At 44.8% G+C, this 19,372-nt stretch overlaps 1 protein-coding gene across 1 annotated transcript; it reads right to left on the reverse strand.

Moving 5' to 3' along the window:
- Nucleotides 1-855: 855 nt before the first annotated feature.
- On the reverse strand, nt 856-19,035 carry GRM6 (glutamate metabotropic receptor 6; the record flags this gene model as incomplete). The annotated part of the gene is made up of 9 exons (XM_084243491.1): nt 856-1,083; nt 2,067-2,378; nt 7,762-8,385; nt 8,474-8,615; nt 14,999-15,203; nt 15,311-15,451; nt 16,923-17,077; nt 18,448-18,583; nt 18,924-19,035. The coding sequence occupies 9 exons, from the start codon at nt 19,033-19,035 to the stop codon at nt 889-891; spliced, it is 2,022 nt and encodes a 673-aa protein (XP_084099617.1). The 3' UTR covers nt 856-888.
- Between the last annotated feature and the right edge of the window lie 337 nt (nt 19,036-19,372).

A 19,372-nucleotide genomic window follows, 5' to 3' on the forward strand; every position in this document is an offset into this window, starting at 1 on the left:
TTAGAGAAGAGTCTCTATGTTTTATGGGATGTGGTTAGTTGATCTTCAAAATCTGTTCCACATACTAAATGCTAGAGAATTCTTGCTCACCTTTTGAAGGGGACCCCCAGTAAATATTGGGACAGAAGTTTGGATATCATTTTTTATTTCACTTTATTTTCACACAACTAACACTATACAAGTAGATCTGACTTCCTCAAGGCGCAGGGTCATTTAAGAGAATACACAAGGGAAGGTGTTGTACTTAAGCTACTTTAGGTTTGACTTCCCCCAGACCTCAGGGGAAATAGATTCCAAGGAAAAGACCTTGGTATGAGTAACCTCTTGGGGGATAATTCTCAGTTTCTGCATTCAAACCTGTTCCTTTGCATCCTCTTTCAAAGGACTCTTGTCCAAGTTTCTGTGCCAGCACGATATTCACCCAAGTCCACGTTACTCAGTGCAGTACACACACCCACAGATCTCCTGAGGAAATTGTTCCTCTCTACCCTCAACCCTAGATGTCATTCTAGAATCTCAGCATTCTTGGTGCTATAAAATCCTGGATTACAGTGGTAGGTCAAGGGATAAGAAATCTCACTCAGACTAAGCCAAGCCCAAACCAGAAAGTGTAATTTTAGTCCTCTTCAGAGTATGATCCCCTTATTGGTTGTTTCCCAGCAGGAGTAGAAGTTCAGTCTGCAGGGAAGAACTGTGCAGCCAGCATATATAGAAAATCAGGGGAGTGGGGGGTAGGAAATGTGGCATGGGCTCCAGGTCTCTGCAGACAGGCCTTGTTTTGCTTGTCATGGCCTTTGTGGACTCCCTGCCTCTGGCTTTTCACTGGAGACCTGGGCTCTTCATGCTCCACCATGAAGGACAGGAAAGAGAGCAGCCATCCTCCACTTGTTACTTGGGGGCCTCCGTGTCCTCATCCTTAGGAGGGGTTGCCACTGTGAGGGTCTTAAGACTCTGCTTCCGCTTCTGTACATTCTGCTCCGGATGGAACAGGATGACGTAGGTTTTGGGTACATAGAGCATGCCGAGGGACACTGATGCACTCAGGCTCAAGGAAATAGTCAGTGTGGTCGTTTGGATATAGATCTGAGTTGTGGAGATAAGGATCAGGTAGACAGGACTCATCCCTGTCCTCTCCCCACCCGCATCCCCACGTAGACTGCAAGTGAGTCTATTTTACTCGGATTAATGGGAATGAGCACTTAGAAAAGGACAACAGTATAAACAAAGGCCTTTGTCAGGAAGAACTAGAGGTTACAGTAGGGCCCTGATGTATTGGGCTGTCAGAAAAGTCCTGATGCCTTTTTGCTTGAAAAATGGAAAAAAATACATCATGACTTTTCCAACAACCCAAAAGGTAGGAAGGAGGGGAGCAGTGTGCAAGCCACAGGATGTCTGCCATGCAATGTGGGTAGCTCCCCAGCCAGCCGGATCAAATCTGCACTGCAGAGGCTGCAGAGAGCTTCACAGCGCTGCGCTCAACTGCCAGTGCCACCAGGGAGGCCCCGAAAGGTAGGAAGGAGGGTGAGTGACATGGGACAACATTGAACAAGTGACTGAAAGAAGAGAGGGATTCTTCACAGAGTGTGGCAGTTGGGGAAATAGTCTTGGAAAGGGCTGAAGCATGTTAATGAATGAATGAACATGTTTTCAAAAGTACAAGCAAGTGAATGAACCAAGATTGAATAAAGGAGTGAATGGGCAAACAAATGGATGAAAGGGGTGAATAAACAAATGTCCTGCTATAGACATAAATAACTGAATAATGATCAAGCAAATGGACTGATAGATTAAGGAATTGACATAAAATGCACGAAGAAATAATTGAATCAGTGGTTTGAAGCACTGATGAACAAATGAATACGTGAACAAAAGAACAGGGGACTGTCAATGCACAGCTGAGGAGAATTGGAAAGACAAATGAGAGAACAAGTATTTAAGTACATGAATGAATCAACCAAACAAGCAATTATCCAAATAAGCAGCCCAGCTCCTGGAACAATTGAGCCCTTTTGTGAACAGGCAGTAAGCACACTAGATAGTGAAGCCTATAGAGGACCCCGAATTACCTTTTCAGCTGACTGGGCAGTGCCAAAGAAGATAGGCACAAATGCCAGCCAGACGATGCAGGTGGTATACATGGTGAAACCAATGGGCTTGGCCTCATTGAAGGTCTCAGGCACACCTCGGGCCTTAATGGCATACACTGTGCATGTGACCATGAGCAGGAGGCTATAGCACAGGCAGCCAATAAAGGACAGATCAGACATGTCACACTTAAGCACCCCTCTGGCCTGCTCTGGGTCCACTGTCCGCTGTTCTTCATAGTCGATCACACTGTGTGGGGGCTGGGCTCCCAGCCAGGCAGTCACACCCACCACCTGCAGGAGCCAACACAATATTAGGGTATATTGTAAAACCCTGAGAGTTAGCTTTTTATTTTGATAATGTAAGTGCATGACCTAAGCTTTGATGCCAAGGCATCCTCTTCAAAGAGGTCTGGCTCAGACACTGGCAGTCACACTACTAGGTAAGAGCCAGGCTGCCGCCCCCACTGAGTCTTCTTTATTTTACAGACTTGTGTTTCTTCCTTTTTCTTCATGGGTTTTTTTTTTCTCCCTGCCATGCTTTAAATTTCCCACTCTGAGGTGTTATATTCACAAAAAAAGTATGATCCTGTAAAATCCTAGACCCTCGCCCTCAGATCTAGGTCTGTGCTCTTTCTCTCTCCCCCTTCAACCTCACTGTGGCCCAGGTGTGCTGGATCTTGTAATTTCCAGGTCTCTGGTGGTGGTTTTTTTTCCCCAAAGTTTCCTGAGGGCTATTGCTGATGGGCATGTTGCCATCATAACGAAAACCCCACGGGTCAGTCCAGTTGTAATATTGGCTTAAAAGGTGAAAGATCCATGGGCAATTCACCACACTCCAGGTGAGTGCCCCAAGCATTTCTATCCAAAAACATTATTATTAATAGGCTGAGATCAGCACAAAGCACACAAGGAAACACCCAGCCCAATCCTCCAATCCAACTCAGATCTCCTCCAGACATCTCTAACAGGTTAAGGATCCTAAGGCTCTTGACCTCCTATGTGGGATAAGCAGGCCCAAGATTCACATTATATAGAGGCAGAAAGTCCAGGAGAGGAGCATCTGGGCAAAGGGCTGTGGCAGGGAGCAAGTGGAGACGTGTGCGGACAACAGCATGGCTGGTTGGTTAAGAGGCCCTGGATATCCCCTTCATGTATGCCAATCGTTGCTGACAGCACTTACTGAGTTTTGCAAGGCACAATGATTGCAGGCAGAGATTCTGGCATTGTAATCCTAAATACCTCCACTCCATCTATACACTGGGAACCCTCATCACTCATGGTCTTTTGTGTGAATTGTAGGGTATGTGATGCTCAGGCTTTTATGCCATTGGCCTCTGTGGCTATCACTTGTGGCCTTGAATGCAGGAGGCACTTGGGGGCGTGCCTCATGGTGGACATCTGAAGTATGGAGTGCACATGCGTGAGTGTGAACACCTGAGCCTGGAGGCTGAGGCTACAAGGGCAGCATCACACAGAGGGCAGTGCGGTGAGCACAGCAGAAAGAGATGGAGAGACCACGAGAGAACATCAGAGTGAGCTTGTGAGCCTCTAGAGGACTCGGAGACCTGGGACGCTGATCGCGAAGGACAAACCAGACCTGGGACTGCTATGAGCAAGAAGCAGTGATTTTCTATTGCTGCAGGAGGTCTTGTTGCCCCAGCCAGATAGGATACTGACAAGCAGCTAAGAGAAAGGGCCTCACACCGTGGGGCTGAAGATAGGTCATCCCTTTGCTTTTTGTTCATGAACATAGAGAGAGAAAAATTTATCAGAAAGTATATTAGGCAATAAATTATATGTATCAGCATACTGTAAGTAAATAGCACGGAAAATTGTTTGTTTAGAAATTAGTTGTTGGGCAGTTTGGCCCACTTGACAATGGGAGATGGTTTATTAAGCATGCCTGACAAGCATTACAATACAACTATTATTGTAAGTTCTTTTTTTTGCCTTCCTTTGAAGTTTCTTGGGAAAGTTGTTAAATGAAACTATTTGAGTTAAGAAATTTCTAGGTAGAGAACGTTCTGATAGCTGAGTAGCAGCCGGCCCCTGGTGTGAAGGCCATGAGAATAAGAAAAGTTCTTTCTTTGCTTAAGCTTTAGCTGATGGGAATGTTCTGGTGACTATCAATTGTGTTAGGTTATTGTTTAGCTGAAACAATGAATTTTAGTGTAAGACTTAGTTTTTTATTGCCTTCTTGCTGAGAGCACAAAAAAAAGATGCGCTAATTGTTTCTGCTTTGTTTCTATGAACTTGATAATGTAATCTCAATGCTTGCAAAAAACGTATAAATAAAGAATCTGCTGAGCCTTTCGGGCAGAAGATACTAACACCTCACCAAGTGTCGGTGTCTTCTCATTCCCTTCCCCCCAGTCCCTAAGTTTCAGATCATTCGTATTCGCCCACGCCGTCTCATCCTTTCAGGAACCCTGACACGACATTTTGCCGGAGGCTGGTCCCCGGCATTCTATTTTTCTCAGCATGGTTATATAGGAATTAATGACAAAGACAAAGAATTAACACTTTTTTCACAAGTTAGAGAAAGCCAAAACAACCTTGCCTCACACGCCCATGTACGTGAGCTCATACACACGGCGTATGTGAGGCCTTGAGCTATGAGGCCTGGAGCTTATCGGACATGTCTGCCCTAGTGGGCCACTGTTGCTAGGTAACGACCGAGGAGACGTCCAAGCACAAAGCAAGTTCCAGGCGTCCCTCCTGGGTGGTTTTCCGCCCTGATGTGCACAAGTTTTCTCAAGTGTTTCGGTCAGCCCTTTCCCTTGCCATCCTCATGCAACAGAGCTGAGAGAGAGTAAAGATTCACTTCCTTCCAGTACCCCCGACCCCCCTGCCTGCCCTGCACCTGGTTGCCTCACTACAAATGGTGTAGAAAGATCATTAAAAGCCTGAAAAACCCAATGAGGACTCCAGGACTCTCCTTTACCCATCTCCCGAATCATTGGAGAAACTGCCCTGTGCATTGCTGGCGCTACAGAATACACTGCCAGCTTTGGGGAGGAGCTGGTTCATGTTCCACCAATCCAGGGCGAGACCCATCAAAAATGTTCTCTCTCACGCTCCTCCAAAAGCACAGTATTATCTCCACTCTGCAGATGTGAAAACACTTGATCCCATCCAGCAACACAGCAAATCTACTTTCTGAGGAGCTGGAGGTTATCAGAGGTTAACATGGAAGTGAAAAGAAGAAGGGAAGAAGTGGAATTTCAATTCCCTCACAGAAACAGGACCTTGACCATCCTTGACCAAATAAGACTGACATTGAGGCAAGGAAAGCTAAAGAGCAAACATTAAGACATCCACATAAAGGCAGGGCCCCCACAAGGCCTGCCCCCTCTATTTGAACAGATCACTCACTGCCCATGAGTACCTAATTCAGGGTGGAGGGGACCAAGTGGGTCTGAAATCTACTCAACACTCTACTGCCATGATGTGCACCTGGAGCAGAGTTGCATGATCCTGGAGGAAGGGATACTTTATATATGTGCGTACTCAGGAGCACCTGACTGTCATTCTTCCAAAGCCAGCAGCTCCATGGTAAGGGACTACTAAAATATAGTCCCACCCACTGTCCCAGAAGGCAACCTGGAGGCTGCTCCTAGCACAAAGCTCTAATTGGGGAAAATAAAGTCTCCTGTGAAAAACTAAAACCCAAGGTCTGTGATACATGGGAATAACCACCAAAATGTACACCACTGATTTTGCAACACATGTACAGTTGACCTTTGACAATGACGAGGGCTATGTGTATTCAAAATTCCAAGTATAATTTTGACTTACCAAAAACTGTAGTCATTTCTTGGTATCCTTTGGGGATTAGTTTTAGTTCTCCCTGGAATATCAAAATCCTCAGAAGTCAAGTCCCTCAAAATTGGCCCTCCATATTCATGAGTTCTGAATATGAGGATTCAACCGACATGCACAGTTGGCTGAATGTGGAATCCCAGGATATGGAAGGCCAACTCTAATTACTGAAAAAAATCCTTGTTTAAGTGGATCTGAGCAGTTCAAACCTGTATTATTCAAGGGTCAACTGTGCTTGATAAATAATTAGCACCCTGTACTTGTAATGAACGTCTACAAAGTAACATAAAATGAGCAAAGGATAGGAATGGGCACATCACAGTAAGAGGAAATTCCAAAGGTTGGCTGCACTTGGAATTAAGTAGAGCAGACTAAAATAACAGTGAGATATCATTTCATATCTATTACATTGGTAAATCAAGTAAAGTTAAAGATGTGCTTCTTTGTAAAGGTCTGTGATGTATGGAAAGGAGGGTGAAACGTGGAGAGTCCATAGGTAAACCGGGGAGGGGCATCCAAGCATCTCTATACTAGGGGAAAGGGGCACCACAGGGGCTTCAGACAGGGAAGCAGTGAGGTTCATTCTCAGGATGCACTGAGCACTTAGATTCTGGGCCTGCCAGAGGAAGTTGAGGTCCTGCTAGCTGCAGAAAGCTGGCAGTGCCTTCCAATCATGGAGAATTGCATAGTTCAAGGCTCATGGGTGGGACTCACATGGCATATGCAAAGTTGGGTAGGGAGAGGGTCTGCCCTGGAGTGGAGCACATTTGGGGTCAAAAGGGGCTGAGTAAGAGCTCTCCACCAGATTTTGAGAACTGGGCTGATTCTGCAATATCATACAATGTCATGAGTACACACACACACACACACACACCACACACCCCTGTCCCTTAGTCTCTGAGTCCCTGCTCCTTTTGCAGAGAAAACATTCAGGGTGTTCCAGATCACAGGAATTGTTTTCAAAGTTGTGATGTTACTGTCTTTGAGAAAACTCAAAGGAACTCTGCTTCTGCTGCATATACATCGTGAAGTCCTGACCATCTGAAGAAATGGATGCTCCACTCCATAGTGACATGGCCCATCCCTGGACCCATGCCTCTAATCCAGGTTAACCAGTGAATTGGGCAGTGGTTAATCCTTTATGGTGTTGAAAACAATGTTCAGGGAAGACTAAACAATTCCATCCTGTGCCAAAATTCCATATTGTTGAACACTGAATATTTTTAGAAACCTATTTGTTGACTGGAGAGAACTGGTGTCCAGCTAGACAGAGCCTTCTCCAAGAACTGCACAAAGTCACCATAGTCACCAAGGTCAACTTAACTAAAATCCAATAAACTTTGAAGAATATAATCTATAATAAATCCTATTTCTTGATCCACAATTTCTACAATCCTATTCTTTTTTTCCCCCCTTTAAAAGCCCTTTAAACATAGATCCCAACAGAGCACATTTTGTGCTGGTATCGGAGATTGTGCTACTCAATGTGAAAAACTAAGTCCCTCCTTCCCCAAACAAACACAGTTATTTTACTTTAGCTTCATCATGTTTTTCTCAGTTGACAACAAAAATAGATTCTTTGCTGGAGGAATATCCATCAGATATCTCTTTGCTCCATTTTTACATGGGAGTCAAATGGTGGAAGAGCATGCGCAGTTTATGAAAATAAGTTTGTTTTACAGAATAATAGCTGAATGTTCATGCTCCCTCCTTCAAGAATGGAACAAGGCAAAATGGCTGGTCTTAAATGAGTTCTTGGTATGGGAGTCAAAGTAGAAGAGTGACACTCTGATTTTTAAAGTAGAAGACAACCCCCTTCCCAGCCCTGATCACCCTGGGAGTGAGGACCCACCTGCACAGAGGTGAGGCTGAAGGTGATGACTAGCTGTGAAGTGGGGCTGATGAAGGGTGGAGGCATGACTGAGCGTTTCCCCTGCTCAAAGATGCGGTAGATGCGGTTGGTCTTGGTGAGCAAGGCAGAGTAGCTGAGGGTGGTGCCCAGACCCAGGAAGAGTCTCCGAGCAGCGCAGACAGTAGCTCCAGGCTCAGCCACCATGAGGAAGGTGATAGCATAGATGAGGAAGATACCAGCGAGCAGGACATAACTGAGCTCACGGCCAGAGGCCCGGACAATTGGTGTATTGTTGTGCCACACAAAGGTGGTCACCACTGTGGTGGTAGCCATGATGCCAAGCACAGCCAAGAGGAGGGGTGGGGCTGCCCAGGGTGAGGACCAGGTCAGGCAGACCACTGGTGTTGGGCGGCAACCTGTGTGGTTGTGTGTGGGCCTCATGTGCCCGGGGCAGGCCTCACATGTGAACTCGTCCACCTGGAAACGATATCCTTCACAAGCCTCACAGTGCCAACAGCATGACACACCCTTCACCATCTTTTTCCGATGACCAGGTTCACAGGGGAGACTGCACAGAGATGGAGGCACCTGTTGGGGGTCTCCCAACCAATGTAGAGCTTCCACCTAGGACACAGGGAACATGGATCAGTGACCTCCATCTACAAGCTTTGGCCAGATTTCCTGCACTCAGAGTTTAGACTGTGCCACTCACATCCAACCTGAGTGTCTCTGCCCACTGGCCAACTGTCTGGTAACCGCCATTGTCAGCACTGCTGTTGGTCGCCTGGTACTGGAAGATGTCATAACGCCCAGGTGCATCCCCATTCTCATTGAACATCACAGGGGTTCCTGCACTGCCTGGAAGAAGAGTCTGTCATGCTCAGCCACATCTCCATTCCTGCGGAGGCAGGCTCCTGGAGAGGCCGAAGGCCCAGCCGGGATAAAGGAAATGCTTAACTATATACAAAGATACTCAACAAGGTGAGATCCCAGACCCATCTCAGAGAGAGAGCCAGAATGCCCAGAGACCTCATGACTTCTGCAAGAGAACCCACTGCCACCACCTTCCCACCCAAACCCAGACCATCAGAAGTCTTGTGACTTGCTATGAGAACCAACCAGTGCCCACCTGGACCAGACCCAGACAGTGCCTACTCAGATGAGCAGAAGCCTTGAAACCTATTATGGAACCCTGCCAATGACTGATTGCACTTACAAGGGTCCCATGACTTCCCACAAGATCCCTGCCAGCACCTGCACAGACTGGTGAGGCCTAGAATATGAATCAGAGTGTAATCCACAGTAGCCTGAAGCCACACAACCACCCATGAGACCCCACCAGCAGCTTGTTCAGATAGATGCCCACCAGCCCTGCAGCATGGAAACTCACCTGGACAACACACAACTGGGTAGGCACAGCCAGAGGACCCCACCCACTGGCACAAGCCACAGGATGACACACATTGCACTTCAGTAAACACCCAGAATAGAGGGAGAGGCAGATCCATGCCCAACAGAAGTTCCATTTATAGCAGAGCAAACCCAAAGGCAAACAATGGGGAGAAAGAAAAATGCAAATGGTTAAGCAAGCCCTTGGGGGAACAATACATCACAGAAAGAAAATTAATCTCCAGAACCAAATAATACTGACACAGAAGAATTATTCTTTCTGTCAGATGAAGAATTCAAAAGCCATAATTAAGAAAGTCAAAGAATGTGAAAACCCAAACAAAACTGGAAAAAAACAAACCAGATCAGAGATATAAGATATATATGAGCAGGTGCAGAAAAGGAAAAGAATGTTATGAGAAACATAACCAACAAACAGAAGATTTAGATTGAAACTTTAAATAATAAAATAAAGGAACTGCAAGATATAAAAAGATCAAAGGCAGAGGTAAAATATTCTGGCAAAAGCCATGGATACAGAATAAAAGATAAAGAAGAAAGAATGAGTAATCTCAAAGACACAGACACAAAATTAAGAAAGAAAGGAAAAGAGAGATACAAAGGGGAAAAATGAAGAAACATTTTGAGAATTAGCTGAAACCATGAGGAAAAGACGATATAATAATCATGGGATCCCAGGAGGAGAATAGTGAGAGAGCAGGAGCTGAAATGCTATTCAAAGAAACAACTGAAGAGGATATGAAAGTAGACATATAGGAAGCCAAAATGGACACTAAACACTATTGTAATGAAAGGAAATCTACAGCAAAACATATAGTAAAGCTTCCAAGAATCCAAGACAAAGAAAAAATAGTGAAGCTGAGGAGGGAGAAGAAACAGATAACCTATGAAGAAAAACTGATTAGGCTAACATCAGACTTCTCTGAAGAAACATTTACATGTAAGAAAAAATTGTAGTGACATATTGAAAAAAACTCCAAGACAAAAAATGCCAGCCAACACTTTATCCTTCAAAGCTCTCCTTCTCTCAGGACCTTCTCACACAAACAAAATCTTCATAAATTCACTACAACTAAACCCTCACTCCAAGTAATATTACAAAAAGCCTTTGGATCTAAACCAACAGAAGAATGAACATGAAGAACTGAACAAGGAATTGACAAGAACCACAAAATGATGAACAAATGGCAGTAACAGATGTATATGTCAATAATCACCCTAAATGTTAATGGTCTAAACTCACCAATAAAAACACACAGAATAATAACCTTCTGCTGCCTCCAGGAAACACACCTCAGTTCCAGAGACAAACGGATTGAAAGTAGAGAATTGTAGGAAAACAATTCTACAAACAAATGGCTCTCCCAAAAAGCCAGAGACAGCCATAATTTCATCAGATAAAACAGATTTCCAGCTAAAAAAAGGTAACAAGAGACATGAATGGACACAATATAATGATCAAGAGGACAATATACCAGGAAGACATAACACTCATCAATGTATACTCACCAAATGAGGGAGCACCAAAATACATTAGAAAATTACTAACACCTCTGACAACAGATAAATACATATGTGATAGGAGACTTCAACACCCCACTCTCACCAATGGACAGATCAACAAGACAGAAAATAAACAAGGACACAATAGTCCTAAACAAAGATAGTCCTAACATACATGTATAGGACACTACATTCCCCCAAAATTGAATCCACATTTTTCTCAAATGTACACTGATCATTCTCCAGGACTGAACCTATACAGGGTCACAGGGCAAACATCAACAAGTACATGAAGTTCTAAATCGCACCAAGTATCTGCTATAACCATAAAAGTATCAAACTAGATATCAACTACAAAAAGAAAGCAAGGAGATCCCCCATTACATGGATTCTGAACACTCTACTGAAATACCACTGAAATACTGAACACTCTACTGAGGATATCAAAGAAGAAATTAAAAAATACTTTGAGATAAATGATAATGAAGACACAACCTATCAGAATGTACAGGACACAGCAAAAGCAGTACTAAGAGGAAAGTTGTGGGTCTGCTAGGCTTAAAGGGCTGCATAAGCTGTCATTCCAGCTATGCAGCTAGGCCTTTTCAGTACAAAGTCCATTTGAACCAGTCAATAATTACCTAAACTTAAAGAATAGAGACTGCTGATCCTGCAAAGGTTCCTCTCCAGTTAAATAAGAGCAGGATGTGTAATTCCCTGGACAATGAGTATATGTGAAGAGGCATGGCCAGGAACGCCTGGGGAGCCATCAAATGATATGTAACTTTGCATTCCAGAGACTGATTAGCGAAACTCCTTGCTAATAAGATCAGAACCACGAGTGGGGGTCAGAAGCTTATTTTGATCTTCAAACCATAAGGAGGGTCCCACATGGCGCGCAGACCTCTCCTGCCACCCGCTGCTCCCCTCAGCAGTGTGCTTCAGTCCTTCTGCCTGCTCTGCTCCCCGCTCTGGCTCTGGTGAATTCTCTCACCCTCCTGCACTTCTGACTGTACTCAGTGCATGTATAAACAAACAAACAAATAAATAAATAAATAAAATACGTGCCTCTTTAAAAAAAAAAAAAAAAAACTAATCCAGATGCTCAGAAGCATCTCACCAAAAAGCCTAGATAACCGAAGCATACATTCGCTTCTTTCTAACTTTTTTCTCTTTGTTCTTCTGCTCTGAGTAATTGACTCTGTAAAATCATTCAACAATAAAAAGGCAGGTTTCGCCTTCTTGGCAGCATCCTGCCATAACAGCTTGCTTCACGTCTCCCATGTCTTTGACAGTGGTGTTGCCTGACACAACAGAAAGTATATAGAAATACAGACTCACATCAAGAAACTAGAAAGAACCCAAAGAAATAACTTAACCTCCCATCTCAAAGAACCAGAAAATTAACAACAACCCCCCCACACCAGTCAAATAAAGCAAATGACAAAAATTAAAGCAGAAATAAGTGAAATAGCAATGAAAAAGACAATTCAAAAGACCAATAAAACCAAAAATTGGTTCTTTGAAAAATAAGCAAAATACATAAACCATCAGCCAGGCTCACAAAGGAAAAGAGGGAGAAAACTTCAATAAATAAGATATAGGACCAAAAATGAAAGAGGATAAATTAGAACAGACACAGCAGAAATCCAGAGGGTAATTAGAAATTGCTATGGATATTTATATACACATAAGTCAATGATCAAGATGAAATGGACAAATTCTTAGAATTATTCAACTACACAAGTCTGAACAAAAAAAAAAAAAATAGAAAACTTGAACAAACCAATTATAAGCAAAGGAAATGAAAGAGTAATCAAACGTTCCCAAAAAACAAAAGCCCAGCACCAGATGATTTCACAAATAAGTTATACCAAACATTCAAAGATGAATAATACCTAGCCAACAAAAAAACTTAAAAAAAATTGAGAATGAAGGAGTACTACCAAATGCATATCACAAGGCCAACATCACACTACTACCAAAACCCAGTGAAGACAACTCAAGAAAAAACAAACTACAGGCCAATCTCCCTAATGAACACGAATGCTAAAATCCTTAATACAATCTTAGAAAAACAAGTCCAACAATACATTAAAGGATTGTACACCACGAGCAAGTGGGATTTATTCCAAGGACACAAGAATTGTTCAACATCCAAAAATCAAATAATATAATTCACCACAGAAAGAATAAGAAAAAAAAATTCATATGATCATATCAACAGATGCTGAGAAAGCATTTGATAAAGTTCAACATTCATTTCTGATGAGGGCCCTTGAAAACTTTGGGACAAAAGGAACATATCTTATCATAATAAAATTCATATATGACAAACCCACAGCTAACAATATTCTCAATGGTCAAAAACTAAAAGCCTTCCCTTTCAGATCTGGAATGAGACAAGTATATCCACTCTCACCACTGCTTTTCATTTTTATACTAGAAGTCCTATCTAGAGCAATTACACAAGAGAAGAATTAAAAGGAATTCAAACAGTGGAAAAAGAGAAATAAGCTATCATTATTTGCAGATGATATTATAATATTGAGAAGGAATCCTAAAAAATCCATGGAAACACTAAAACAATGGAACAACTCAGTAAAATAGAGATTACAAAATTAATACACAAATCAGTGGTGTTCTTACATGTAAACTTATCAGTCTGAAGAGAAAGAAATGCAAGTGGCCAACAGGCGCATGAAAAAATTTTCAATAACATTATCAGGGGAATGCTAATCAAAACTACAATAAGATAAACCACCTCCCACTTGTGAGAATGGCCCATATTAAACAAACAAAAAACAGAAACCACCAATGCTGGTGAGGATGTTGAGGAAAAGGAACCAACCCTCTTACATTGCTGGTGGGATGTAAATTGGTCCAACCACCCTGGAACCGCTGTGTGGAAGTTCCTCAAAACACTAAAAATGGGTTGACCAAATGACTCAGTGATTCCACTCCAAGGAATCTATCCAAAGGACACAAAAACACTAATCCTACAGGTAACCTGCTCTCCTCTATTTATCACAACCTTATTTATAATAGCCTAGATATGGAAACAATCTAAATGTCCAAAACAGGTGAATGGATCAAGAAGATGTAATATATGTATATATACACCACAAAGGAGTACTACTCAGTGATCAAAAAAGATAAATTCACACCACTTGTGGCAATACAGGCGGAGCAGGAAGGGATTGTGCTAAGTGAAATAAGAAGAAAAAAATCATAAATATCTCATGGTTTCATTTATATGCAGAATACAGAGAAACCAAAGGGTCAGGGAAAAAAAATCAAAACTTGCAAGCTGACCACAGATCCGAGTCATACAGCAGGAGAGGAAAAGGGAGAGGGGCCAAAACAGGTGTGGAAAGTGCACAAGGGACTGTGGTGATGGATCATGTGTGCTGCGGTGGTAGGAGAACTATAGGGACTACACCTGAGGGAAGATATTAAATATGTCCAAAAATTAACAATGATGTAAGAAAATAAACATTAAAAAGGAGATAGTATCATTATCATCAGGGAACGGCAAATCAAAGCTACAATGTGAGACCACGAGACTACTCACATTATTATGATGGCTACTTTCAGGAAAACAGACAATAACAAGCATTGGCAATGGTGTAGAGAAGTTGGAATCCTTGTGCTTTGCTAATGGGAATGTGAAATGGTGCCATCACTGCACAGAAAACAGCATTTTGAGTCTTCAAAAATTTAAACATAGAATAACTTCATGATTCAGCAATTTCACTTCTAGGTATATGTCCCAAAGAACTGAAAGCAGTGTTTCACAGAAATAATTGTGCACCATATTCATAGCAGCATTATTTAAATGCTCATTGCGGGTTGAATGGATAAACAAAATGTAGTCTATCCATGCTATGGACTACTCTTCAGCCTTGAGAATAAGGACACTCTGACAAAGGCTATATGAATGAAAACATAATGTGCTTGAGGAGTTTATGTGAATGAAATTGCCTATTCATAAAAGGGCAAATACAGTATGATTCCACTTAGTGAGGTATACCTAAGGTAACCAAATTCATGGAAACACAAAGTAGAATGGTGGTCGCTATGGTCTGGAGGAAGGGAGGATAGGGAATTAACTCTTGCAACAGTAAGAGTTTCAGTTCTGCAGGATGAAAATGATACCAGAACACCTCAGCAGATGGAGCTGCTGTTGCTGCCCTTTTACCTCTGGCCGTCCCTGTTTCAACTACACCACTCTGTCTCCCTTCCAACCTGAGTTGTCTAGGAAATACAAAGAAATCCATCCCAGCAGACTTCCCCTCTCTTCCACAGGGGTTCTGACACCCACTCACCGTTGAAGCGGACGGCTCGAATATACCGCAGCAGCGTCCGCCCATCGGTGGGCTCCATGGCAGGACACAGGCCTGAGTGCCCAGGGCAGAGTGCCTGGTGCATGCTGTGGAGGGCGTGGGCGATGGCATACACAGCGTCTATCACAAATTGTACCTTTCCCTCCTGCTCATACGTAGAGTCCTGGCCGATACGTTCCTCACCTGTCCTAGGGATGTCCAAATTAAGTGCCCCTGGCCCTCCAGTGCCGAACCTGGCCTGGTGGTTCCGCCCTTTCTCTCACCACCCCCCACCCCTGGGCAGCTCTCACCTGTGCATTTGCGGGTGGAAGCATCTGACTGGGTACCTGAGCTGGTCAATTTGCAGTTAAAATTCTCTTCCCAGAACTCGGCAAACCAGATGTTCCGGCGATTGTTCTCCAGGGAGCGGGTCATAAAGTATCGGTCAAATCCTGACATGGGGGCAGAGAAAGGAGGGTGTGGTCACCTGAGCCAGTCATGGTTCTCTTGTGGCCCTTTACTGCTTGCCCCTATGGCCAACTTCTGACTGGGAGTTCAGAGTCATCTCATCGGGGTTTCAGGGTAGAATCTGCATCCGGATGCCAACTCAGCGCCTTACCACCTGCTCCTTCTTACCTGGTCAGGACGCTGCTCTGAAGATGTAATGAGTGGAGCGTCAGCTGTCACTCTGCGGCTATGACACCACAACAAAGACACGGCAACCACAGCGGACAGCGGAACAGAAGGTAGCACATAGCTCCCAGCTTTCAGCAGGTCATTGACCACTGCCCCAAACATGAAGTCAACTATTTTGAAATCTCTTGTCATGTGATGAAAAACCATACTGCTAAAAGCACTCTCAGTCTAGTTTGTCACCTGCCACTAGATACATTTTAACAGGAAGTGTACAAAGGTGGGTGTGAGCCCCCAAATGACCAAGAGCCCCTGGGAATCATAAATAGTCCTAAAGAACCTCATTTAGGCATCTTCGATGAAACTTTGGGGAAACAAGCAATCCTGTCTCCGGGGAACTTCTCTGCCGGCTTAGTTCAGGTCCCCAAGGAGTGGGGGAGGGGCTGGAGAGCTGGCCTCATCACTCTGTAGCCAGACCCCCTTCATTTTGTAGCTTAAAATCTCTTAGAATGAAGTTAAACTAAGCAAAATCAAATATTATAATACTCTGTTTCTTCTTCTGCATTTCCTGAAATCTTGAGAACTATTTGTTACTTCCCCAACTTCAGTATTCTCTAGGCCCCCTTAAACATTACACTAGCGTGGGGCAAGGGCAGCGTGGACATTAGGGACTGTTTGCCCAGCAGGACACACCCAGCTAGAGGAGCTGAGCACCAGAACTTCTGACCCTCCACAGCCCGGCACCTCCTCACTTCCCTTTTTGTCCTGCACTTCCTTGCAGTCCCTCCCCCTGCATATCAACAGGGCAGCCCCCATTTGGGGAAGCCAGCTTCTTTTGGGTTACTATCCCAAGTAGACTCCCTTTGGCGACAGCCCCACATAATAAACTTCTTAGTGCTAACATATTCATGGCTCAGAATTTGGCTTTGTGGACAGCAAGTGAAACACTTAGTTTGGTCACTTAAAATTTTAATCAACAGGACAGTATGTCACAGGTCCCTGATTTGTCTCCCACTACCTCATCCTCAAGTTAGAATGCCTTTGGCAGAACCATAAAGACATTGAATTAGACAAAACGACTAACGATCTTCACTTTGTACAGCAGAGTGTGCCAGTTCCTCATTTGCCAGCTCATTCAAGCGCAGCTTAGAGGGATGTGTTCACAGAATCTCAGAATCCTAGAACGTGGGGGTTTTAGGAGGAACCTGGGTCACTTTTCAGATTTACAATGCACATCCTGAGTGGGAGTGGGACCACAGCAGGAAGGAGGCAGTGCACTCCTAAACTCACCATCGATGGAGGCCCTTTTTGGTAGGATAGTGATGGCCCCTATGGCCACATCCTCCAGGTTCAGGATGGGGGAAGTCTTGGCTCCCCAGCTGTCCGAGCCGACCCACAGGAAGTGGCCAGTCAGGTTGGCCTGGCGTGCAGCCTCCAGGACCCTCCTGGTAAGAACAGCACTGGAGGTGAGCGAGGGCCAAGTCACTTCCCATTCTTCTCCCTCGGTTTTTCCCATTCCATATCACTCATCCAGATCCTCAGTCACTGGAGAAGATGGGGTGTGAGTGTAGAAATAAAGAGGTAAAATGGAGGTGGCCATGCACAGGGAATCTAAAGTGGAACAGGAAAGACCACAAAGGAAGTATGATTTCCACACGTCCCCTACCAGATAAGGACTAATGGACATTGGCTGCACACAAAAATTCTGAAAATATGGCACACAACTGCAGGTGTCCTGACAGTTGAGAGAGACGGAACAGTTGCTCAGAGACTACTTCTTGCTTGAGTCACCTCAGTTGTAACTGCTCAAACTGCTGTGTAAAACTGCCTACTGCACCTTTAAATACTGTAGCCCCAGTGTCATTGGGGAGCACAGTTCAGGATTTTTTGTTGTTTTTTTTTTAATTCATTTTTATTAATTCATACAAGAACTGGGGTGCAGGCCAGAGGTGGGGGGTGGTGGTGAGAGGATTCACCAGAGACAGAGCGGGGAGCAAAACAGGCAGATTGAAATACACTGCTGAGGGGAGCAGCGGGTGAGACAGGAGAGGTCTGCTGCGCCATGTGGGTCAGCAACCTGGCCGGGATAAAAGTCAGGCCGCAGTGGCTGACGATATCTTGATAGCATTGAGACTATAACTCCTGCACCACCAGGGAGACTCAGCACAGTTCAGTTTTATACTGACCCTGCCTTTCCCTGGATTGCAATTCTCAAAACCCCCAACTAAATTCCTCTTTTTCTTCACAGTTGTGCCTCAGTTTGTGACAGGGATGTTTAGGATACTAGCCCTAGGTTGCTTAGGTGGTGGTAAGAGGTCCATCCTGGCTCTGAGCCCACTATGAAGTCCACTATGCCCACTATGAAGTGCTATGAAGTCCACTTCGCTCAGGTTGGAAGGGCCTTGATTCTCTTATAGATTCCTCAACAGGCTCTAAGCCACATGAAGCTCACGGCCTGGGTCTGTGGCCTCCTGCTTCTACCACTATACTTCTCTGACAGCTCATCTTCTGTCAGATGCCCATCAGTCTCTCTCACTTCACCCCTGCCACCACTGTGAATTAAAAAAAATAAAAAAGCCATGTATTCTTGTGTGCTTTCCAGGCTATGTTTAGAGCAGCTCCACCCAGATTAGGCCCGGATCATTAAGAGGCATCAGACAGAGAGATGGCAGCAGGAAAAATGGGGAGAGAAGCAGGGAGAAAGAAGGAAAGGATGAAGGGAGGTGCATGGCAGGTAAGCGTGTAAGAAGGGGAGACAGAACCTTTAACAACAGCTTCTGAAGAACACAGCAAGGGAGCACACCACTAGTCCCACCTTATATCATCCTCACTGGCAAAGACGATGATGCCCCGGGCGTTGGGTGTCTCCATGAGTCTTTTGATCACCTTGTTGAATTCTCCAGGCTTTGGTTCCCTGGGAATCTTGATGGACTGGGCAATACAGACCCCCCCTGGGTGTCAAGGATGCCAAAGTCAGCTCAATCACACACAGGGGCCCCCACCCACATGACTCTGTAGGATGATCAGAACTTGGGTCCTGTATGAGGGGACTGGTGGGCTGAGGTCCAGCCTGGGCTCCAGTTCCAAATAGGCACCTTCTTTAGGCCAGACACAAGACACGTGTCTGTGAAGCCATGAGGCAGAAGCTGAACCTTCCAAAGGAATTGGACACATCCAGACCCTGGGCCATGGAGCCAGTGCCCTATTTCATGGCTTCTGCCCCATCTGACTATTCTTGGCTCACCCCTCTCTAGGCTCCTAGATGACTCTGATCCCTCCATCCCAGCTCACCAGCCTCCCGGGAGATCTGCACAAAGGCCTCAACCCCGCTTTCACCATAGTTGCCCTCGGAGGCCAGCGTGGACACGTAGTTCCATCCCAATGCCCGCACGATATCCACCATGGCCTGGGCCTGGTAGGAGTCAGGTGGCACCACCCGGGAGAAGAAGTCATAGCGTGTGGAGTCGCTGAGTTCAGGGGCTGTGGAGGCGTAGCTGATCTGGGGGATCTGGAGGGTGGAAGGACACATGGGCTGTGGAAAGGGGTTCAGTAACCTGCTGGGGGGAGGTCCATGGGGCCCCAGGATGCAGGTAGGAACATGGAAGTCTATGGCAGGGAGTTGGGACCAATGGGAACAGCCACATGGAGAGGCTAGAAGGTGTGGGGAAGAGCTGCATTTTGTGACTGGGTGTGATGGAATACGGGAGGAATGAGGTTTAGGATACAGGGCAGGGTCACCA

Source organism: Talpa europaea (assembly GCF_964194135.1).
Source record: "Talpa europaea genome assembly, chromosome: 9".
In the NCBI taxonomy this organism is placed as follows: Eukaryota; Metazoa; Chordata; class Mammalia; order Eulipotyphla; family Talpidae; genus Talpa; species Talpa europaea.